Below are 24,275 nucleotides of genomic sequence, written 5' to 3'. Positions count from 1 at the left end.
TTCGACGCGCAGCCGTACCCCAGATCGTCGTGTGGATGAAAGCTATTAGTCCCGGGTGTATGAATGTGGGCACATGTGTGCGAATTATGTGCGGTGTCGCATTCAGGACTAAGTAAAATTGAAATTATGACCGGGAATCTGGCCTAGTTTGCGAGTTCCGTTTCTGGCGAAACAGAAGGGAAAAAAGTGTGGATCGCGTGTAATCTACATACATAGCGGAAGATGTGTCATCGCGTAGTGTAGTCAGTTTTTTTACTGGCGGTTTAGAACAACGGTTGGGGTCCCCCATGCCGAAATTAGAGTGAGACAAATAACAAAAGGAGTCGGAAGCATCCATTGGTATCGGTTAAGCGGGGGTGTGTTGATGACACAGGCATGTAAGAACAAAAACAGTTGGATAGGCCCCCTCCTTTTAGCTTGATAGTGCGCGTATCGGTACCAGGTGTTCGTGAACATTGGTCGCAGCTAAAGTGTTGTGGAGGACGATGTCGTTTATCCAACGTTTATTTCTGCTTGCATTCGTCACCCTGTAAAAAGAAGCATTCATTAGGAACAACACTTGTATTCATTGGTTCAAGTCCAGTGTCCTCGATTGTCCCCCTGGAGGCCAGGAGCCAGAGGAGTACTGGAACCGCGGACAGGACCATCGCCCCAATCGATGACCAGAACACGAGTGACATGAAACGACAGAATAATGGCATAATTCCAGCCTGCTCCTGGGGCATAAACAGAGGGGCTCGTGACCTCTTCATCACAGCGGGAAAATGCTTGTGATCTCCCACGATGTCCTCAAGGTTGGATTTCAAAGGTTTCAACAGACCATATGCCCCGTTAGAAAGATTAGCTTGTAACCCCGGGGACTTTTCTTCTGCCCTTCGTTGCAACTTTCAGGGCACACAAAGGCTCCTCAAAACACTGCTCCTAATCCAGAAAAGAGGAAACGCTCCTTACTGCGGTTCCACGATCAGTGGTGATGTTGGTACTTCCTCCGTTGGACCAGTCGCCTCAAGATCAGGGTCGACTGGTGTTGGCACCTTCCTGCAGTGTGATGCGTGAATCCACGTGGCTCGCTCTGCGACCTTCACAGCCGTGTGGGTCGTTCGTTTCCGGTCGGCGTTGTAGATGATTGGTTGTTGTCTGTGGAAGGGTAGTCTCCACACACCTGGCAACCTCTCTTGGGATCGGAAGGTACCTGAACAGAAGAGGGGGAAAAACACCGAAACAGAACTCTTGGGATTGGCTGGTACCTGAACACAGGCGCGATCCCACTACTGAGGCTTTAGCTGGTACCTGGTACCTGGTAGGCTTTAGCTGGTACCTGGACAGAAAAAAAAGGGGTGGGGGGGAAAAACACTCACCCAAAATAAAATAAAACAAAATAAAATAAAATAAAATAAAACGAGATGAAATAAAATAAAATAAAATAAAATAAAATAGAATAGAATAGAATAAAAGTTTAGGGGTGTTAGGTTTAGTTAACTAACTAAATGAATAGTTAGTATGGCCAGGAAGGCAGAGACAGGTCAGAGGTCAGGATCTGAGAGCAATCACACAATGGTTAGGTGTGGGTTAGTGAGCTTTTAGCCATGCTAGCTCTGTAGCCCATTCACACGCGAGTGGGAAAATATGAGGCTGAAAGAAAAGCAGGAAGTATTAATTCGATTTTCTTTTCCTGGAGTAAGAAGAAGCACAGCTGGAGTTGCAGTGATTATCTGTGGTACATCTACTTACCTGGTGAGAAGCAACAATTTTGAGAACCACTGTTTACAAGGACATGCAAGTCGGACGGAGAAGGACATGCAAGTCAGACGGAGAAGTGTGGAGTGTGATTACATGTCTTCTCAAGATGAAAACATACAATTGGGAGACATGGAGATGTGAGAAAGCTAAATGAGTTTAACCAAATAAATAAATAATGTTATTTATTTATTTAAATTGTTTGTTTATTTTCTTTGCTATCTCTTATTTGTGAAGGAGAAATCTTATTCTATCCTTTATTTATTCTGAATAATGTTAACACTCCACACCTAATTACATAGCCTAATTCTTTTATAGAGCTGAATTTGTCAGTTCATTTATTTCATTATTTTCCCTCATAATTATTATTTGAGATGTAATTTACTTAATTTTGAAGGTCAATTGGTGGCAAAAGTGTCTCCTATTCTGTGTCTGAACCAGAGTTTAGCGAGATTATTGGCCCTTTAAGGTTAGACAGAATTAAAGTTAAGTTGAGTCGAACAATCATATTGTCTTTTGCTCTCTGTGTTTATCCCATTCGTAGGGGTGACGAGCCCCAGCACGGTTTGGAGAGCTTCCTTAAATGCTTGGAAGTTACTTAACTTTAAACTATCTCTTATTTCAATCAATTATCAAGAATTTCAGGAGGACCCTTTTTAAATCTCAGGCGACCCAAATTGGGCCACCAACCCAATGTTGAGAACACTTAATTTTTCCCTTAAACGTGTCTAAACCCAGTGAAGGTGTTTTATGGTCTTGCACGCTAAGTGCTGTTGGAACAAGAAGAAAATGGTTGGAGGGTTTTGGGGTATATTATTTTCCTATGATAAAATATAAATCAAAAATCAGAGGGACGTTGGCCCTTCCCTTCCCTTTTTTTACATAAGAATACATTTGGATTCTTAAAACCATATGATAAATATCATTGGAAAATCACTTATCTGATCATTTTGGATGTGTCTCCGTTTTCCTCTCTCTTGTGTCCGCCTGCCTTTGTGCCCTCCAACCTCCTCGACCTCCTTCTCCTCAGCCATAAAGGTCAAAGCCAGGGTCAACTGTACGCTCCTTTTGGAAATTTGAAGATCTGTCCCCACTTTTGCAGTTGGATTGGAAGTCGCTGTAGTCTCTGGAATAGATATTATGTTAGAACATCCACAATATGTCATATTGTCACGTGTCTATTTCAATCTATTTCCCCTTTGCTTCCCAGTTACAGTTATGGACAATACTTCGCTTTAATTCTCATCCTTCATCATAACAAGCAGTGACCAGGCATGGCGGCTGGAGGAAGGATCGGAGTCGAGAAGGCGGTGGCATTCTGTTAGGAAACACTCAGAAACAGAAAGAGAGGAAACCATTAAGACTTAACTGGATAATTTAAAATATCTCTTTTCTTTAGTTGGATCTGATTCGTCTCCTTACAGCGACCTGTATTTTTGGAAAAAGCTACATAATAACAACAACTAAGACGAAGACGTAGACAAGTGCACACCACAACGAGTATACACATATAACAACAAAAAACATGGACACTGAACATGAACAGTAAGGTCAGTCAAGGTCAAAGCCAGTCATTCCACTGAAAGTGGTATCATATATAAAAAATGTCGTTTGGTGTTTTTAAACACCCAGAAAAAAAACCCTTTAAAACCTGGTAATCTTTTTAGAAGGCCCAAGGCCTAAAACCATAGTTCTTTTAACAAGCAGCAGTGTTTTCTGAACACCCCACTACATAATTGGCAAAAACAGGGAGAAGATCTAGTGCATCAAAACCCAGGAGGAAAGGAAGGTGAAACAGAGGAACATGTGTACTCAAACAGCCATTCATCGGTCAATCACTCAATGACACGTCCACGGCACATTCGCACTCACAACGCGGTTCTCTCAGGCATACGTAACGTGTCATCATTCAGTCACTCATGCCTCAATTTTCACGTCCATGCATTCACAAGGTTTTGCTGCAGTGTCTAAGTGGAATATAGGTCTCATCTAACCCACCAATGGCGATAGCCAGTCCACCTCCTCTCTCGGGGTCAATGAGCTCTTATTGCCCCCCCATGCTTGGCAACCTTTTAGTGTTAATTAATTGCTTTTTACTGGTATCGTCTGATTACTAAGAGGTACGCTCCTTTTTACTTCCGCCTTTGCGGAGTCTTCACTTAGATTATTGCCCGTGTGGTACCGACAGTCTGCTCATCTGCTGATCAGGCAGGAATCGCACGGCCGTGTCTAACTCAACAAACTCAACAACTCTCGACCTCCGGCTTTGTAAAAGATAAAGCTGGGGAGAACTCTCAACCTCCGGCTAAAGCTCAACAACTAAAGCTGGGGAGAACTATGGGCACAACAACAACTCTCGACCTCCGGCTAACTGGGGAGAACTAACCTCCGGCTAACTGGGGAGAACTCTCGACCTCCGGCTAACTGGGGAGAACAACTCTCTAACCTCCGGCTAACTGGGGAGAACAACAATAAACACCAACTCTCGACCTCCGGCTAACTGGGGAGAACAACTCTCTAACCTCCGGCTAACTGGGGAGAACGCAGACTGTCAGGACTTTTATTGGGCACTTCTAAGATCACTCAACATTGAACGGAGCACGCAACCTCTAATAACCCTCACTCTAAGGGAACGTAGAAATTTGTTCGGAACGGTATTCGGTTACCAAGCATGTATCAAATCAGGTGGACCGCTATCCCCCGAAGAGTGCTTTCCCTAGCAAGGTTTATCCTTTTTCTGCACATTAAACCAGGACTTCTTGTTTGAAAAGTAATTGCCTATGTACTCATAGCAACTAATGGGACATTTTTTCTCAGGAAAAATTTGGTACCCCCCCCCTGCTGTCGAGTGGCTTTGGGCCGGCCAGACAGTCCGACGCGGTAAGGGGGAAGCGCGCAAAATGAAAACAATGAATGTTGAACTAGGCTGTCTGTCGCAAGCAGCTTCAAAAAGGGTAAGGTACAGATTGTTTACGAGGGTATCGGTCAAAAAAATGTCAAAATTTAAACTTGTTGAGGCTGCAGTCCTCAATCTCTGTCTCAATTTTCCTGAAATTGAGTAAAAACAAAAGAGAAAAAGAAGAATCGTTCAGAAATAACAAAGGAGAAAAACGTGTGAGCTCAAAAAAATCATGGCCAATAAAAATTAAAACTTCAGCTCCAAAAGCTGAGGCAACAGAGGGCTCTGTCTTCAGCGGATGTAACCATATCTTGCATTGTGGGGGGCCTCCCCTCAATCAAGAAAATAAATGAAAGAAAAGCAAACAAAAACAACCTTATCAGTAACACTATTTTTTTTCCCCTTTGTTTGTTGTTTTCTCATAAAGGCCAAAGCAGTGTAAATAAATGAGCAACATAATGAATAAAAGCAAAGATAAATGATGGGCACACTTGATCTCATGTGGCAAACAGAAGGGTTCTGTGTGAAGTTCTGGTGGTCCTGTGTTTCTCATAGTTGTGAATGTGGGTGTGTGACTGTATGTCTGGTCTGTCTGCGTGTGAGAGAATAAATGAAAACAAAATAATCTAGTGCACAGTCAGAAGATAGAGGGGTTAGTATTGTGCGAAGGAGAAGCTTGTTGGCTATTTGCTAGTTGTCCCCCTCCATGCCAAAGTTCAAGGCTAAAGTGATTTAGCTCTGTGCGTGCGCGTGCCTGTGCGTGTGCGTGCGCACTACCACCAAAGGCTGTGGTGGACTTCTTGTGGCTTGGTATCCTTGTGGCTTTTGAAACAGTGTCTTTTTGGTGAAGATTTCCAGCAGACGTGTGACCAGTCTGCAGTTGCTGCCCATCATTCAGGCAGTAGTCGTGGCGTTTAACTCGCAACTCATTGGTGGGGGGAGTGTCCACTCCGACGCCCACAGGTTCTCAGTCTTTGATGATGGGGCATTGGCATGCGGCCCATTCATAGACGATGAAGAGTTGACTTGGGACTGAGCGAGTTATTTCAGCATTGCTTTGCTGAATGGGAGTTGAGTCCTTGAGTCCTGAAAGGTCACACACCTTTGATTGTCCATTTCCTTCTGATGCTTGGTCCTTTGAATGATGTTGACATTCCATTAGCGTAAGAGTTGAAGGTGATTTCATTCTTTCATTGAAGATGTCGTTTCTTCAGGGGACAACCACAAAGCCAACAGAAACTAACAATTTAAATAATAAAAAAAATGGTAATGATGGTACTGTATTCATCTGTGTGTGTGTGTTTGAGTGTGTGCTGCCCATCAAACATGAAATCAAAATAAAATAAAAATAGTGTCTGTGTGTAATGGCACTATTCTGTAGGCACAGGAGAGGTGAGAAATCACAATGTTGTGTCACAAGTGTGTAGTGCACTAAACTGGCCAGTGAGGGGCGCCACCTCTCTCTTGGGATGGGTGTGGCGTGTGCGTGCGCCCGTGCGCGTGCCTGTGTGTGTGCTCTCTCTCTCTCCCTTTCTCTCTCTGTACGTGTGTGTGGGTGTGTGTGTGTGTGTGTGTGTGTGTGTGTGTGTGTGTGTGGGTGTGTGTGTGTGTGTGTTCACACGTCAAAAAAAAAGAAAAAACACAGCAGCGACGTGTGTGTGTGTTTGGCTCTCTGTATTTCTCTCCCTTTCTCAAAAGCTGACACTCGTCAAATGAAAGCATTAAAGCCAAGCCAAAGGGAGAAATCTGATTCCACGTTTAAACAAAATAAAAACAAAGATAAAAAAAAAAAAAGTAAAACTCGCCTGAAAGCATGATCTGAGTTCACATCATACCAAGATTGTATATGCGTATGCATATATTATTTGTTTATTGGGTTGTTCATCTGTTTGATTCACAGAAACACAATTTAGGTTAGATTCGGGGTTTTAATCTATTTTGCTTTCGGTACAGAGGTGAACTCAGATCATGGCACCGCTGGGATGTTTTGGAAACTTTGGTTGCCCGTCTATCTCTGGTCAGGACCTCACAGGCTGTCTGTGGGTGTCCGAACAAAACCAAAGTAAATAATGACCTAAACAAAATATCCGAGCCCGAAGAAAACCAGAGAGAACCTACAGCATTAAAAAGCACAGAACCTCAACCATTTGAGCCTTTCTCATGGCTATTCACTGCGTCAAAACACAGAACAGCTGAGGATCAAAATCAAAGCTCAAAGCTGAAAATCAATACAATGCTTGACTGGTTCCAAAAAAAATTAACACAGAGCGAATATATATATATGTAAATGAAAATTTACATATATATATATATTTATAAAGGCAGCTTTACCTTAGTCCGAATTGGTGTTTGAGGTTCAACCGATGGTTCGTGATCCAGTCTCTGTCCGAGGGGTGGACAGAAGATGGTCCTGTTCGTGATCGCCAATTGTTACGGCAGAATTTACGGTTGACCTCATTTGAGACATGATTCATTGCTCTGGTTGAATGATGAAATCCAGGAGAAGCATTGATGATTTTATAGAAAAGATTTATTAAGACTAAGACTAAGTAAAAAAGAGAGTACAAAATTATGTCCGTCCGGCCAGACGTTCGATGACAGAGTGAGACAGTTCTGATCCAATACGTATATTCCCCTCAGTCCCCCTCCCTCCTCCCCCCAGGAGATAGAGATACAGAGAGAGGGAGGAGGTGAGGACAGAGGGAGAAAAAAGGAAAGACAGTTTGTTCTTTTGGGTCTAAACAACCAGTCCTGTATCTGTCGGTTGTCATAGAGACGGAGGAGTGTGCGTTTGTGTTTGTGTGTGTGAATGAATGGATGTGTATGGCGTGTGTGTGTGACATGTGAGTGCACACACAGAGAGTGCCTACGCACCTGTCCTTGGGAATGTTTTGGGGACTATGTGAGTGTGTGTGTAAGCATATCATGTGCTTTGGACAAGGCAGTCTGACCCAGAGTGAAGACAAGTTAAAGTTGAAGACATGAGAAATCACACAATGAAAAGTTACACCCCAAGGCTTAAGGATTAAAATATAAGTAATTATATTATTAAGCATAACTAATTATTCTGCCCCAACAGAAGCCATTGCAAAAGAGTCACATGTGGCTCCTCAGCCGCAGGTTGCAGTAAACCCCTGAGCTAGCCAATCTGTTGCATTCTTGTGTAAATGCAAAACTGTGCCTTTTAAATCGGGTGTTAAAGCTTAGGTTCAACATCAATTTGACAGTGGCTGCTGCTGTTGTTGACGTGCTTGGCTTCGTGTCACGTAGGTTATCAAACACGGTCCATTGTTAGGCTTTTACGTAAACTCCATGTGGTCTTTTGTCCTCTTGCTATCAGTTCTGAGCAATGGGTGAGCTGAATCTGAGTAGCGGCAATAACGTCACTATTAACAAACGGGGGGGGGGGGGGGGGGGGGGCACAATGATCATTCTTATTTGGTTTGGTTACTACCGTTTACATCGGAACTGGTGTCATATTGGTACTGCGGTTCGGTGCCCAACCCTAATGGTCATATATAGATTTACCTCAGAGTTTTGGGTGTTTACCCACATTTGAGCCATTTTTCATGCCTTACTGGTCTTATGATAGTCTTATCTCAGAAAAAAAAAATCAAAATGTTACCATATTTATGCGTTAAGAAAAAAAAAATTGTGCCTTATTATAGCCTTATCTCAGAAATTTGATTTTTAAAATATATTTTTGTTTTATTATGACCATATGTCTTCCATTGTTTGTTTTTTCTTACTATAGCTTCACTAAGCAACTGCCACCTGTGGCACTCCACTGTGAGTATTTACTAGTAACATATTTGAGGTATTTGGCAATTCCTGCAGAAAAATGTTTTGTGGTTTTGGTCTCCAAGTATTTTATAACCATAATGCTGCGTTTAATGCAGCATCAATCTATCTAAAGTAAATGGTTTGACTTTTTACAGGCACACTGACAATAGTCAATTTGAAAGCATCGTAAGAAGAGTTTGATGAGGAAAAAATCACTCTGAACGTCTTTGTTTTTATTTGAAAGAGAAGCAAACAAATCCTTTTCCTCAGAGGATGGAGGTTCCGTGCTGAATACAGATTGTCCTGGTTTAAACTCGGTGAACTGGACTTCCACTCATGTTAGGCAGCCTCTGTGAAAAAACGAGCAACAGAGAAGAATAAATGAGTGTGTATGTGCACATGTTGGTATGGTTTTGCTGGTTCAATTCTACTCACAGCACTTGTAGAGTGTGTTGAGCCTGGCGATGTCGGTGCGGCTCATTTCCTTAGCGTTGCCAAAAGAGACGTTGGCGTTGGGGATGGGAACCATAGTGGGCTGGTTGTTCTTAGAGAAGGCATACCTGGAACACAAGGTTTGAGTAGGTCAACTGAGAAACACACACACGCAGACACGCACACACTGGCTGTTCTTACTTGTGGTACTGCATGACAGAGTTGTAATCGTAGGAAGTTCCCTGATTCAGAGTGGCGATCTTCCTGAAGTTGTGCTCCATCCCTACAAATGACACAAAATACATAAGGTAAGATTGGAGGTTGCGCTGATACCAATATTAGTATCGGGAGGGGCCCCGATACAGCACTAAAAGGCTAGTATCAGCAAGTACTAACTAATAACACGGCGATGCCATTTACAGCATCAAACTCTTCTTCAAATGCAGCGCCTTGTGTTTTTCTCTTTCCCAACTATCACTGCTACCCTGATTACAGAAACACGTAGTTACGTGTTCAGTGCATCATGCCAAGGCAAGCTATTGGTATTGGCCTGGAGCTGCTGCTCTGAACCAAATGCAGGGTCGTGTTTTCATGTTGTCGAAAAACAAATGTTCCTACACACGAGAGAAAATGTCGCAGATTTGGAGGACCTGATTTTTGTCAAAAAAAAGGTCAGAACTTTTTTTCATCATGTATTGGCATTGGTCGATACGATGCAACTGAGTGTTAATCATGGACCAATACTCTATACATTATATATGCTTCTGCTAGGTAACGTTATATACATTTCCATTGCTATGCACATGATACACTGCTTTATTTGTCAATAAAATAAGATGATTACTGAGTAGATCCAACTTACCAGACACAACATTTTGCAGCAGGACTTTGATGTGATTGTCTCTGTCAGAGCGAGTTTGCTCGTGGTTGAATCCCAGAGCGTGGAGAAGCTCGTGTTGGACCGTGCCATGGTAAAGGCATCCACGACGAGCCAGCGACACTACCTGCTTACCGCCACGACGACCAACGTAAGACCAGCAGCTACAGGAAAAGAGCGGGGAAGTGTTCTGAATGAGTTTTGAAGCGGAACACAAGATGATGAGAGACCGGACTCACCCGTTCTGGGACTCAATGTTCAGCCATTCGTGGTCATTGCTTCTGCTGGGCCTGAAGCGAATGCAAGAGAAGGAGGAGAAGGACTCCAGTCCACGAGTGATGATAGACTTCTCTCTGGAAGCTGATAGAATGACAAACATTTAGCCTTTGAGCGTGAAAAAATGTTTTTAAAACTGATCAAACCACAACCAAATGATCAGATGGTGTATGAAGCTCATACTCACAGAAGTGGTTGGTGATGTAATAAGGGATATACACCTTTCCGTCGGTATTCTTTCTCCACAGGCAGCCACGGCTGGTGCAGGGGTCGGCGTTCCTCTCGGCTTCGCTGTCGAGGGCGATGTCTCCTTCGATCAGGAGGGGCTCGTCGGCAGAACGCACTTGGAAAAAAGATCAGACAGAAGTTTCAGCATGAGTCGAGTTCAGTTAATGATTGAAAAGGTGGTAAAGCTGCTGCTCTCACTCACCGAGGTTACCGTTGGCCCTCTCCAGAAGTTCAGAGACAGAAAGCTCATCTGTTGAGTGAGAACAACAGCACTCGTCACTTCACTGCACACTAAACACAAACTATTGCAATCAGTGAAGGGTTTACTTACCTGTTTGTTCCTTTAGCACAAGACAAAGAGACAGAAACAGAACTTTAGTTTACTAGGTCTGAGAATAAAAGCTCAAAAAATGAGTCTCTGATTGACTGAAGCCTCATGTCTGTAGAAAGTAGCTTTGCAGCAGTCTGAGTGAAAGTTAGGCATATCCAATATATCAGGATTTGAAATATATCGAGTTTTCCATTTTGGTGGTGTAGAAAATTACAATATTGCTAAAAGCTTATTTTGTATTAAAATACTTGTATTAGGAATTGCAAATTTCGCTACTTCTCAGAGCATAAAAAGCACAGTTAGATGATTACTGAGTGTGTCCTAACACAGAACTTCCCCTAAACAAGCCACACTACAGAACTTACTAACACGCACTATCACTTCTCAGAGATTGTCGATGTGGCACATATTATGCAACTGTTTTTTAAATAAATGTGCCTGTGTGGCCGTTTGCATCAGCAAATTTGACCTAGAATTGTCTTTTTAGTAAGACTATTTTTAGTTAAAAATATCAAGATTTACATCGTATATCGCTATTCTTTGAAAAAACATCGAGACATGAATTTCCGGATGCACACCTCAGTGTGGGCCCAGCAGCAGGCGGACAGCAGCACCAGAGCCAGAGCTGAGAAGGTGAACAGGCGAGTCATCTTTGCAGATCTGCAGAACCAGGACAGGAATCATTAGAGACACAATCTGAACTCATGATGTGGAGCAGCTCCATGTGTGCAGAGGAACTCACCTTGTTGGATCGTGTTTAGACGAGTGAAGCAGAGGATGGAGTCCACGACTTATATACGTTGAGATTTATCTGCAGCTCCAAATATGGACCAAACATACTGTAACAGCAGAATCAGTTAAAGTGGAACCTTATCAGTGTGATGGGCCTCAGACCTATAGAACACACACACACACACACACACAGACAGACGGGAAACAGACAGATGTGCAGTGTGTAAATATTGGAAACATACTTTTTACGCAAACATTAAAAGCTGCTGTATCTGATCTCTGTGTGGACCGCATGGGAAACTGATTGCCCCAGGGGCCACATGCAGCCACCTGTCTTATTTTGTGCTGCCCCAAAAGTAAATGTAAAATAAGATGCCAAAAACACATACAGTTACAGAGAAATACACTAAAGAATTAAAAACAAATACACAAAATTACACAACATACTCAAAAAAACTGCAAAAATACAGCAATATTACAGAAAATACACAAGAGTACAGAAAAATAACACCAAATGATTAAAAACACACACAAAATGACAGAATACACAAATAATGCACTAAAGAACCACAAAAACACACAAAATGATTACAAATAAATAACTGAAAAAAATGTACATTTTAAATAACAAAATGGCAACATTTTTTGTGTTAATGTAAAGTTGGTCCTTGTTCTAAATGGTGTTTTTATTCTCTTCACATCAGTCCAGTCTAGAGTTGTCAACAATTCTTTAAACATAAAATATGTGTCCTTTTTTAAACTGATGGAGGACACTCTTTGTTCTGTATTTCAGTGAAAATTAATTATAGGCTGTAAAGAAATGTACATATTTCGATGGTAATGAAAATAAAACTTTACAGCAATCTTAATGCTGACGGACACTCATACATGAATGTACGATGCACTACCCGTCGATATTTGCCCTATTAGAATAAATATTTCTGGAAGATAATATGTTAGCCAATGTCATGTGATTACAGTCATTTCACTATCACCATGTGAGGGAAGCCTTTGAAGCAGCACTTTGTAGAGTTTGGAAAGCCATGCAGAAAAAAAAACAGAGCACAGTGAAGAAAGTTGAGCAAAATACAGCAAATTTTCATTTGGTCCCAGATCCATCTTCAGCAACAAAAACCTAAAAACCGTTTGCTCTTATATTGTAACTTCTGAAAACAGAAATTCATTTTTAAAAACCAAGAATATAATATTAATTTATTTTACCATTTTGGAAAACCCAATGTACAAATATTAATGCTTTCTTCCAGAAGAGAACATATTTTTAAAATATTTGCCAGGCTAATATTTGTGCCTTTAGACTGTTGTTTTGCCGTGTAACCGTTGTGCCTAACGCAGAGATGGAGACTTCTACTATTGGAACGTCCACGATTGTACTTTTACTATAGAGGACGTGAAGGCACATCGACTTTAGTCAGGCAGCCAATAGTCCTGCCCTAAAACAGCTCATTGAGCATTCTGATTGGCTGAAAAAGAGTGTCACGCTCTTTGATTTCTAAAGCTCAAATACACAGCCAAGAGAAGGAACAGAGCTCCAGAATCCTCTCAGAAGATTTTGATCAAATATGATCATAGATAAATTTATGACCAAATGAAACCAAAAAATTTACATACTGCAGCTTTAACTCTTAGTTAGGTGGCCAAGCCCGCGGGGCCAGGGAACCGCGTATGCTCCGAGGACCAGCGCGTAGAGTCTTCAGTTGGACGTTATATACTGTTATCAAAATGAGTTTGTTCGAGTAAATTAAGCGCAAATTATTAACGAGTAAAGTTTTCTAGCTAGCTATAAAAATGCGAACTGGCGCATATCTCGGTCAAAATAAATGGTAACAACACCAAATCTGAGATCCATAGTTGGCATGTGAATGTGAGGGTATGCGCCAAATTTGAATAATATAGGCCACTAGGGGGCACTACAAATAATGAATATTTATATCTCTTAAATGGCATGACCAATTTTTACCAAATTTGGAGGGTATGATCTTGGGTGCCTCCTGAGGCGATATCGCAAAGTTATTCGCAATTGGTCAAAGTGGGTGTGGCTAATGACATCATAACCCATAAATAAACAAACATTTATTTCTGCTGAATTTTTATGTTGAGGGCAGTGAAATTTACAGGGTGAATATAGAAGACCACACAGACCACCCATATCAAAAATTGCACCACTAGGTGGCGCTATAATTACAAAAACATTTTGGCCTTTAATTTTCACAATAAATTCACATCTTCATAAAATTCATATCCACATGTTCCTTACATAGAGTCGCATTTTCTGACATAGGCCACGCCCACTCCCACAGCACATTACTCTTTGTTAGTCACTACATATCAAAAACCTACTTTTTCAAATTCCTTTTTGGGGTTTTGTCCAATCAGCATGAAACTTGGCACGTAGAGTCTTCATTTGGACCTGATCTACAGTTCAGCAAAAAAATTTGTTCAGGCAAAATATGCGCAAAATATTAACGCATAAATTTCTCTAGCCAACTATTAAAACGCAAACTGTTAAAAATATTGGTCAAAATAATTGCTCACACCACCAATTCTGAGATCCTTGTTTGACATGTGACTGTGGGTGTATGAGCCAAATTTGAATAAATTAGGCCTCTAGGGGGCACTGCAATTATGAGAAAATTATATCTCCTAAATGGCACAACCGATTTTTACCAAATTTGGTGGGTATGACCTTGGGTCGCTCCTGGGACCGTATCTCGAAGTTAATCGTGATTGGTCAATGTGGGCATGGCTTATTACTACATAACATATAAATAAACAAACCTTTATTTCAGCAGAAGTATTATGTTGAGGGCTGTGATATTAACACGTTAACTATAGAAGAGCACACAGATCACACATACCAAAAAGTGCACCACTAGGTGGCGCTATAATGGGTGCAAACACATTTTGGCCTGTAACTTTCACACTTTAAATCACATCTTCCAAAACTTCATATCCACCTGTTCACAGCAAATGGCACGTTGGCCACAAGCCCGTCATCCTTCGTGACGTACTTCCACGGGCTCCACGAAACCTGGGGGCCGAGTCGCACGGGAAGGCTTGGCCCCCTTTTATTAACTGCTTGCAGTTCTAGTTCTTCTTGTTTTTTAAGTTCCATGACTCAGTTTCCAACTTCCAGAGGCAAGTACTATTCTTCAGTGCTCAAATAAAAGTATAGATATTTGAATAAAAAATTACTCTGGCAAAAGTAAAAGTATTAAAGTACATGCAACCAAATGTACTTAAGTAAAAAAAAGTTAAACAAATGTACTTAAATAATAAAACATTTTTTTTTAAACTTGTTCAATAAAACCCAGAGCAGCTTTGAGTTTAACATTTTTAAAAACTTGTAGAAAACTGGTACAAGGCTCCTCCAGCTTTGTTACTGTATTTAAGTACAGTAACAAAGTATTTGTACTTTGTGACACCCTGCCAACTTCTCAGCAGCAGCGCCTTCAGTCATCTTAATGAACCAGTTCACAGTGACTTTCCAATGCCTTCAGTAAATTCATCTGTATTATGTTGGGGTGTTTTTTTTAATTTTTTTTTATATCGATCCGATCTCATATCAGCACAAATCATACAAACATTTATGATTAATTTTGTAATATTGAATGGTAGAAAAGGCTTGATAAAGTGATATTAGTGAGAAAAACTGACCCATTCATTATTAACCAATGGGTTACAGACATTTGAACTTTAAACAGAAAAATACTCTACAACCTAATAAAACTAAAATACTACACTACGTTTAATCTGCTTGGTCGGCTATGATGTGATGTATTTAATTGTTGCTGGTTATTTAACTTTTTGTACTTTCAAAATGTCTGTTGATCATTTGAAAATAATAATTTACTCAGTTACGTTTGGGTGAAGAAATGTAACAAATTACTTCTTTTAAAACGTACTTAAGTAAAATGACTGATATAGGAATATACTCAAAAAAGTAATCGTACCCATAAAAGCAACTCACTTACAGTAACGTGAGTACTTGTAATCCATTACTTTTACACCTGGAATATACTAATACGAGGCTGGAGGTGAAGAATGCCAGAAACTTTAGGCGACAATGTAGGAACTATTTTTTTGATTAGTATATTTGCTCTATTTATATGCCAACAAAATGTCAAACTAAACTTTTAATTTGAATTTTGTAGTTGTAAAAACTGCTTAAAACGGCACCGTTTCAACAAAGAATTTACAACTTTGGTAACACTACTAAATGGTGGGCTCACCTGTATGACTGTATATATATATATATAATGGTTTGTTTATAAGTTGGTTTTACAGACTGATTATGTATTTAAACACATTTATTCCCACTTTTGATTTCCCAGGTCCTAACACCCTACCTATTTTCCTTACCTTAACCTTCCCCACACTAAACCCTAACCCGATACTCCTTGAAACCCCAAACCATACGCTTCCCCAACCCCCTCCCCCCTTTGCACATCCCTGCATAACACTTCATCTTTTATATCTAAATCTTAATTATTTATTTGATGAAATTTTAATTTGGGGCGATAATCTGGGTTTTAAACTAACAGGAAGCTGCAGGCCTCTACTTCTTTTATCAAAAAGTTATTTTTTACATAGTTTATTTTTTTTAATTTTATTTTAATTTACTCTTATAAAGAAGGAGAAGGGGTTCCTGTGACCCGTGTTCACTAAATTTCTATCCCTACCTAACCCCACTAGATCCCTCCACATAACCCAAAAAATTCCAACATAGCTCCAAAAGTGTCATAATTTAGCGAACAACACTTAATTCATGCTAATGACAGATATGACAGCGTATTGTCAGCCCAATTTATAAAATATAACCCGTTTTGTGTTCATGGTTTGATTTGTGTTGATGTTTGTTAAACCAAAGCAGCTGAAAACATCATCTTGTGATAAAAAAAAGACAACAGAAAGTTTGTTTATTGTAAAATACATTTAATCCCTTTAAACTCGGGCAAACCAACATCTACAGGAGGGCAGGGAGGTGGTCTTCCAGTGGCAGTGGGTTCAGACAAAGGCAGCGTCATGTGACCTCGCCTGTGGTCGACCGAGTCCCAGAAGCTCTGAGAAACATCAAAAGCAAGCGGGACAGTGCCCCATCAGGACCGAGGTCTCGTCCCTCACTGCCAATGAACCTCCCCGCCTTCCTGTTCTGACTCCTTCGATGACAAAACCAGACAAAGTTATGATCACAATACAAGAAGAAAGGCAAACAGTTTTTTTCTACAGCCTTCATTATTTCCATTAGTACAACATGTTTCTCAGGCTAAACTGTAAGGCAGGGATGGAACTGAAGGACTAAGCTGGACCCGTGTGGAGGAGGGGTACATTTAGGCTCCAAATGTAGAGTTCAGTGACCAAAGGAAGAACTGTTCCACCTCACAGTTCCACTGGTTTCATGTGTACGCGGGGCTTTTTATTATCAGATTAAATTATTGTGGTGGGCGTACACATACACATGCAATAACAGGAACGCAGCATTAAGAACAGGACCGGACTAGACTGGACTGGACTAGATAAGGCGACCGGAACCGCATCCAGAAATGAAGCTGAAACTGTCAAATGATAATCAACCAGTGGCGCTTTGTTGTTGAAGGACGAGGAACAAAAACCAAGCTGTGAGTTTACACACGGGCATGCGCGGCCAGTACGTTAGCGTTTAAAGCTACAGGAATCATACATCATTTCAGTTCCTCTGAGTTAAATGAACACACGATGACCAGCGAACACAGAACACCAGCACAATACGCCTCACGTCTCGTCTCTGACTTTGGTTCCAGCTTTAGAAATTAACTGCTTCAGTTCCAGCAGGCAGGGTGTGTGTGTGTGTGTGCGTGCATGGGGCTCACTAGTGCCAGTCAGAAGCTAAATCATCGTGCTAACGTGGAGCGCTACAAACAGGCACAGCATACAGAGGAATAGTGTCTGTCATACGACGTCCATGCTGAGGCTGACATAAAGCACTGTCTATAGATTTATATACAGTTTATACAGAAAACACTAAAAAAACATCTCAAACAATCTGAATATAAGACGGTGTCGGAAGAAAAGCAGTAAGAACTCATTAGTAACTAAACCATTACAGCACCTGGACTGATGAATGTCACTGATGAGCGTCAGGCAGGAATTAGCACATAATGCTAACTCTGTGGCTAACAACAACTCACTGACACTGTCATGCAACGCTCTGTGAGGGGGGGTTAGATACTCATAAAAAGCTGACTAAATCCAGCAAGCGATATATGGGACATTCCTGGTTACAAAGGAAAAGAAAAGGAGGCGGTCCTTTCTTTAGGGGCGGGGCCGGGGCATAGCACGGGACTCTAGTACACTGGACTGTTGCGGATGCCGCAGCACAGCACCATGCTGAAGATCATCTCAAAGATCTGAAAGAAAAAAAGAGCAGCAAACAGAAAGAAGGTAAGCTTGGTCTGCAGAACTGGATGTGTTCCAATCATAATTCATTACAGTTATGACATAATTCTAATTACATTTATACAACAGATAGTTCAGACCAAGTGATTTGATTGGATGACAGACATTTCAAGAGTTCTGATATAAAGCAACAACAGCACCAGGACTTCTTATGGATCACATCAGCTGATCTAAGTCAGTGGGCGTGCACTGTAGCAGTTCCCACTCAACGTTCTTGAAGCCAAAATACGGCGCTTAGGGGCGCTTTTATTTTGAATATTTGACGTCATTTGGAACCAGAGTCTGCACAGTAGGGTTTGGCAGGTGGAGCCTTGGTAACACGGCCCGCCCATTTAGCGTACTGCCCTGATGACTTATGCAGCCCAGCTACGCCAAGAACATGCGCATCTTGCCCGCTGGAAATTCTACCAACGTCTTGTTCAGATCATAGACATTAGTACAAAACCACCATATATTTACACTCAAATATCTCGTTAAATGGCGTCTCAGCTTTCCTTCACGACGCACCTGCTATTCACAAAGAGAGCTACGCAAGACCCATGGCTGTCAATCATCGTCATATATGACGTAAAGTCTTGTTTTCCAACCTCAAATAATTAAAACAAACTTCACAGAAAAATAAGCACGTGAACACAATGTAGGGTGATAATAACTAATGATCACAGCAGAGTTTAAGCAAATATCGTTAATTACAGTTACATCTTGGGTTAGACACCACAGTCACTTTGTGCTCTCCACATGTGGAACTACTTTTGTTGGTGGAGAAAATTAATTAAATAAACACAAATCATATTCTCTTCTCACTTATTACTGTTCACTAATAAAATGCGCTTGTATAAAAGCAAAATCACACTGGAAGTCGTGTTGTTATGATAAAATATCAGCACTGGAGTGATTATCTACGGCCAGATCACACCAGTGCTGATATGTCATCACAACAACACATCCTCTCATGTGATATCGCTTGTCATTTTAAACACTCTGTTGTAATTAGAATTGAATTCTAATTGAGTTCAGATAATTGACATTGTAATTGCCATTGAAATTCTATAAAAACTCAATTCATATTTAATTAAACACAAACCTGTGAAACCATGTTACAGTTCTATGGCTTACACCAGGGTTGGGGTCAATTCCATTAGTAATTGAGAACATAATTGTAATTGACTTTTGAGGGAAAATAACTATATTGTAATTGGGGGAAAATGCTGGTCACTAATCAAAACCCCAACCCTACTGAGCATGCTCAGTAAGTGCAGAAGGGGGAAATGTAACACACTTAATGCAGTGATGCACTTTCAAAACAAATGGTTTCATTAGTAACTGTATCCAATGCCTGACATTTTGAAAGTTGTGCAAACTGTAGCAGATGCTCATCAACACTTTGATACAATCTATATAAATATATCTATAATATATCTTTGAGCTCCGTCAACACGTCCAACTCCTACTGCACTGTTTCTGATCCATACTTTCCTTTTCTGGGCTCTTTGGTGCAGCCACAGTGTTTTCTTTATAAGCTTTATCTCTGTGTGTTCTCACCATAATAATAGCAACCACCATGGCGGCGATACCGATCAGGTAAATCTTGTCTGAGAACAGCTCCTGGATCCTGCTGTGGCAGCTCTGCAGAAGAAGAAGAAGGCATTCAAACCTTAAAGGAGAAATATTATGCAATTTTTCACCCATCTCCATTTGTTCTAAGAACCCCAAAAACATAGTATTTGAGGTTTATTTTCCCAAATTCGCCTGTTTTCCCAGAGTTTTATCCTCTTTCTGAGCAGTTCTATAATCAGGCTGTTTAGCGGCCTACTTATGCAGGCGATAATCATTTGTTTTGTCAAACTGCTGCGTCGCATTGTGTCACAAACACATCGGATCAGCGATACGAGGCGATATAACAGATCAATGGGTGGAGTTACCAGCAAAGGGGAGTGTATTTTTCTTTCCCGATTTAGATTGTGATGTCAAAAAAAAAAAAAAAAAAAAAAAAGATTGTGATGTCACAATCTTAGAAAATTTGAAACGGAGCAATTTTCTCTGTGTTGTAAGACTTACAAAGACCACAAACAAACAAATGGATGGTTGTATTTCACATTTTATCATTACCTCATAAGTGATCAAGAAAACTGCAAAAGTGGATTTTTCATGATATGTCCCCTTCTAAATATACACATTAAATTAAACTCCACAATACTTTTATCACATGACTGCAGTCATTTTAAATCCCAAATTGTTCAAAGAACTACATTTTCCTCAAATTTTTTAACATAATTTCCCCAAATTACAGTAAATATAAATGGTCACAAAAATTAATCAGAGACTGTTATTTGTCACTTATTGGATATTGTCGGCACCTTACATAATTCATTTATACGTTGAAGTGTAAACTGGGGGACATTAATGTTGAAGTTGTTCTTTTTCCTGCCTAAAATCTGTGGTTCACTTAAGATCAAACTACTTTGTATTTGGGCCCTGAACTAAAATGTGTTTGACACCCCTGATTTCGACACAGGCCAATAATACCAGATATTTGTGTCTTTTTGCTGATATTCGATCGATATCAGTCATCAATATCTGATAGGGTCACCCTTACCAAATATCAGGAGTAAGGCCTTCAAAATAAAGCGTGTGGTCAGCACAGAATAAGAATGAACTCTGGAGCCACTGATTATTTTATTCATTGGTAGATATTTGTACTGAAGTCATTTAAAAGGTGAATTTGTATTTAGTCTCTGGTCCAAAAACGTATTTAAATCTCAAGTGAGATTTTTTCAAAAAGTAAACATGAAAAGGTAAAATAATAAAAAAGGCAACAGTGGAAAAAAATAAAATAATAACTCAGTAATGTGTGCTACTACATAGGATCCCAAAGGTTTTCTGTCCCTTTGAAAATTATATATATTTTTACAAAATTGGTATAAAATGTAACTTATTATAAAAAAAATATAACTATTCTTCAAAACTCATAAAATGTGCATTAACATCATTTTAGAACAATAACAATAAAGTTCTTTGAGTGCAGGTGTCACATTTTTAGGTGATTCTATCAAGTAACTGATAAAAATATACTTTTGCTCAATTTTAAATACACAACAGAAAATAAAGCCTATCACTCATGTCAGACAATTTGTTTCCTTTTTAAGACAAATTGACATTTATTTAATACACACATATTAAGCACAGCAGAAAAAGGAAAGCATGCATTAAATATTCCACTACGTGTGTCAACCTCAGACGTTAAATACAGAAATGGTAAAAAATAAAGAAATAAAATAAAAATAATTGATGTAAATAAACAAGCGAGGCGTGGAATTTCCTGGTTCATGTTTTGTGGTGGACCTATTGGAGCAATGGTTGCAGATTTAACTTACGATCGTGTATCCATTGCTGGGGCAGAGGTCGGTCACTCCCAGTTTGTCCGTCAGCTGAGTCAGAATCGAGGTTCCCTGACCTTTACCGCAGCAGCTCAGCTGAAACACACACCACAGCACATGTTGTTACACACATTTACCACCAGGGGTGAGCCTTTGCAAGCCTTCTATTGTGTCTGTCTGCAGCGTGTGTGTGTGTGTGTGTGTGTGTTCTCACCGTCTCATGGAAGACCTTGAGCACGGAGCCAATTGTTTTTTTCTGCTCAGAGTTGGTGATGGTTTGTGTCATGGCTTTATCGTAGACTGAGTCATAGTAGATGATCATCTCCCTGGAAACCTGGCAAAGACATATAAATGCTTCATCAATGAACTCTCAAAGCAAACAGAGACAAAAGCAATACATCTCCATTAGCAAACACGATAAAGGAATGTAAAAAAAAACAAAACATTTTCATCAGTGAAGTTTCTCTAACGTTGCTGAAAATGTAAGAAAACGACCCTGACCTCCATTGTTATTTACTGATACGATCTTGTGTGCTCAGTCAACAATTGTTTGATTTACTTTGGCATAATAACATTTATTGTGAAATACAATGTGAGCGAGCATGTGGAAATAAAAGCTACCATTATACATTTTTATCGACATTATTTTATTATCCATTTACTATTTTTTTCATTATAATTCACAGTACTTTTTTCAATAATGTTACTTGTTCCTGATATCGATGAACTTTAATGAGTATATTGGTGCAGTATTGGATCCACAGCAATACTAATATTTATATTATTATTGCTATTCATGATTATTTTCTTCTCTGTAAGATGCATTAATGCATCATCATTACTCATTCTTGCCTATTCCATGTTTGTACTGTTCTCTAATATGAAAAACTAGGAAAAGAAAAACAGGAATTAAATATAAAGGTTTAATAATAGATGAGTGGATCGGGTCTCGATTATAAATATTCATTTGTTTCACTGTATAATGTAGATTTAGGGTTCTCACCAGGAATTTTTCACAGCACAGGAAAAATTTTAATGTATAACTCTTTGAGGGCCAAAATTAAGTAAAGCTAAAGTTGTTTTTTTTAATCTTTGTTACTGCTTTACTTTTAGGACTTTTAGGACCTCACGATTCGATTTTGATTCAGGGTGCTACGATTAATTAACGATTATTACGATATTAACAATTATCACAATTTTTCATGCATCTTTTCCTCACTTTGTGAATATTTAATACTTTTAAACAAGATGTTTGTGTCAGTATCCATTCATTAAAGTAACCAAACAAATGTTTCACTATTATCTTTATTTATATCAACTCACCAAATTCAAAAGTAATCATATTACAAAAGAAATAAATATATATAAAACAAAACCAAAACAAAAGGTGGATTGTTAAAAGAACGACTAGCGCCAACTGTTGTGGTCCGGTCCCCGTGTTGGGGCGCACTGAGGACAGTCCTTGCTGAGGGGGAGGGGGCTCCGTCCCCACCAGAGAGCGGAGAGGGCTCAACGAGGTAACCAACTCCACATCCCCGGTAAGCGGTAAGTTGGGAGCGGGGCGATGACTTCGATTAAAAAACAAAAAAACAACAGAAAATCCTCCTCACGTTGCTGAAAATTGAACGTAGGGGGCGCCATTGCTCCATTGGTGAGCAAAATTACAACAATGTATTATCTCCATGGTCAGCATTTTGTGTGTGTGTACATTTGATCCCTTTTCTTAATTTAGGTTTATTGTATACATTTATTTTGCTCTTGTGGTGTTTGGTTTGTTATTTCTTAGAGGCTAATACCGGATTTTCTGCTACAGTGTCCAACTTTTTGGTTTCATTCTTTTAACAAACAAAACTCACACTGTCTATGTTTTATTTACAAAGCAAACTGTCTTTGTGTAATATTTCAATCACATTGGAGATGAATGCCTGCTATGCATCAGTTTCAAAGTCGGCCGACTTATTTGCAGTAATCTTTCCCTCTCAGAGTACAGCTATAGTAGAAGCTTTGCTAGCTCAGGGTGGTAGCTAAAAGGTTCCCTGGAACCATCTATGGTATTTCAGTCTTACCGTGTCCCGGTTCATGTAGCCCCAGATTCCAGCTGCAACCTCACAGGCAAACAGGATGACGAGGCAGGCGAAGAACTGCAGAACACGGTCAGAAACATTAGACAGAAATATTGGAGGCAAGACCAAAGCAGACGTCAGTGTTATTAAAAGCCGTCCAATATCCACAAGTTTCTGTTGAGTTTTAACATAAAAACCAACAACGAAGAGGTACCCATGGTGGGGGAGTGGCACGCATTAATACAGAAAACAATAAAAGTGTCGTTGTTGTTTTAAGTATATTTGTTGTTGTTTTGTGTGCTTTTCTGTAACCTTTTGGGGCCTATACTACAAAGCTAGAGAATTATATGCGGGCTATAGCGTGCTTCATCCAACCAAACATTCTCCTTCAGATAGAAACTGTCCTACGAATCTCGATTACGACTCGTTAAGTTAAACAAATTAATTTCAGCCTGGCTACGTGTGCACTCTTGTGACAGAGGTGGAAATTACAGCGTCAGAGCAATCACAATCACAGAGGAACTGGAGAGCAATTTACGTCACAATTGAGCAATAATTCTTTAAAAATATGAAGAATTTAAATCCAAAATTCAGACCAAAAACAACACTGTTGCTGCAGTAAAAGCAGTAAGGAATGAATGCAATAATTGACAAATGTCAATGCTTAAATTAGTGAGATTATAAACAGTTTCATTTTCACTTTTACCTTGCCTGTGCCTCTGATGCTACGTTTATCAGAGCTGGACAATATTTGTATTTCTTCTCAGCTTGGAGCTCTCCAGCTGAGCCAATCAGCTGACAGTGTTTAGCTTAAGTGCACATCCTCATAAGACCCACGAGATTGATCACAGATTTAATGATTAGAGAGTGACGGCTCATGTGCTACAGCTTTTACAATGAATGAGAAGCCAATAGAAACCAATGCTGAGACCAACAGGACGTGATGTCATCTGTTACTGAGCAGTGAAAACAAATGACGGACAAGTAAAAAAAAAAAAAAAAAAAGTGATTTTTTTTTTCTGATCTGGGCCAAATTATCAACTTTCATGTCATCGTTAGAATGAGGACCAATCTGAATATTAATACA

General features: G+C 39.9%; 2 protein-coding genes across 2 annotated transcripts in view; both read right to left on the bottom strand.

The window, feature by feature from the left end:
• Positions 1-8,846: 8,846 nt before the first annotated feature.
• LOC114458962 (low choriolytic enzyme-like) lies at positions 8,847-16,713 on the bottom strand. Its single transcript, XM_028441351.1, has 9 exons — positions 16,697-16,713; positions 16,351-16,472; positions 11,306-11,353; positions 10,435-10,482; positions 10,192-10,347; positions 9,968-10,088; positions 9,714-9,892; positions 9,053-9,134; positions 8,847-8,979 (listed from the first exon to the last, which is right to left on the bottom strand). The coding sequence occupies exons 1-9, from the start codon at positions 16,711-16,713 to the stop codon at positions 8,847-8,849; spliced, it is 906 nt and encodes a 301-aa protein (XP_028297152.1).
• Positions 16,241-24,275, bottom strand: part of LOC114458012 (CD81 protein-like) — a 41,014-nt gene continuing 32,979 nt past the window's right edge. Inside the window, exons 4-8 of the mRNA XM_028440247.1 lie at positions 23,192-23,266; positions 21,340-21,459; positions 21,123-21,221; positions 19,291-19,374; positions 16,241-17,699 (exon numbers count right to left, since the gene is read on the bottom strand). Coding sequence (XP_028296048.1) covers positions 17,637-17,699; positions 19,291-19,374; positions 21,123-21,221; positions 21,340-21,459; positions 23,192-23,266 — 441 coding nt within the window. The 3' untranslated portion in view covers positions 16,241-17,636. The remainder of the gene's footprint in view (positions 17,700-19,290; positions 19,375-21,122; positions 21,222-21,339; positions 21,460-23,191; positions 23,267-24,275) is intronic.

The sequence above is a fragment of the Gouania willdenowi genome, chromosome 3 (assembly GCF_900634775.1).
Source record: "Gouania willdenowi chromosome 3, fGouWil2.1, whole genome shotgun sequence".
NCBI classification, from domain to species: domain Eukaryota; kingdom Metazoa; phylum Chordata; class Actinopteri; order Blenniiformes; family Gobiesocidae; genus Gouania; species Gouania willdenowi.
This window is presented reverse-complemented; position numbering and strand designations above follow the sequence as displayed.

Coding starts and splice junctions, on each gene's coding strand:
- LOC114458962 (XM_028441351.1), bottom strand. Junction 11,354..16,350: donor TGGGACTCGGTCGACCACAG/GCGAGGTCACAT, acceptor AACGTATATAAG/TCGTGGACTCCATCCTCTGC. Junction 10,089..10,191: donor TTACATCACCAACCACTTCT/GTGAGTATGAGC, acceptor TCATTCTATCAG/CTTCCAGAGAGAAGTCTATC.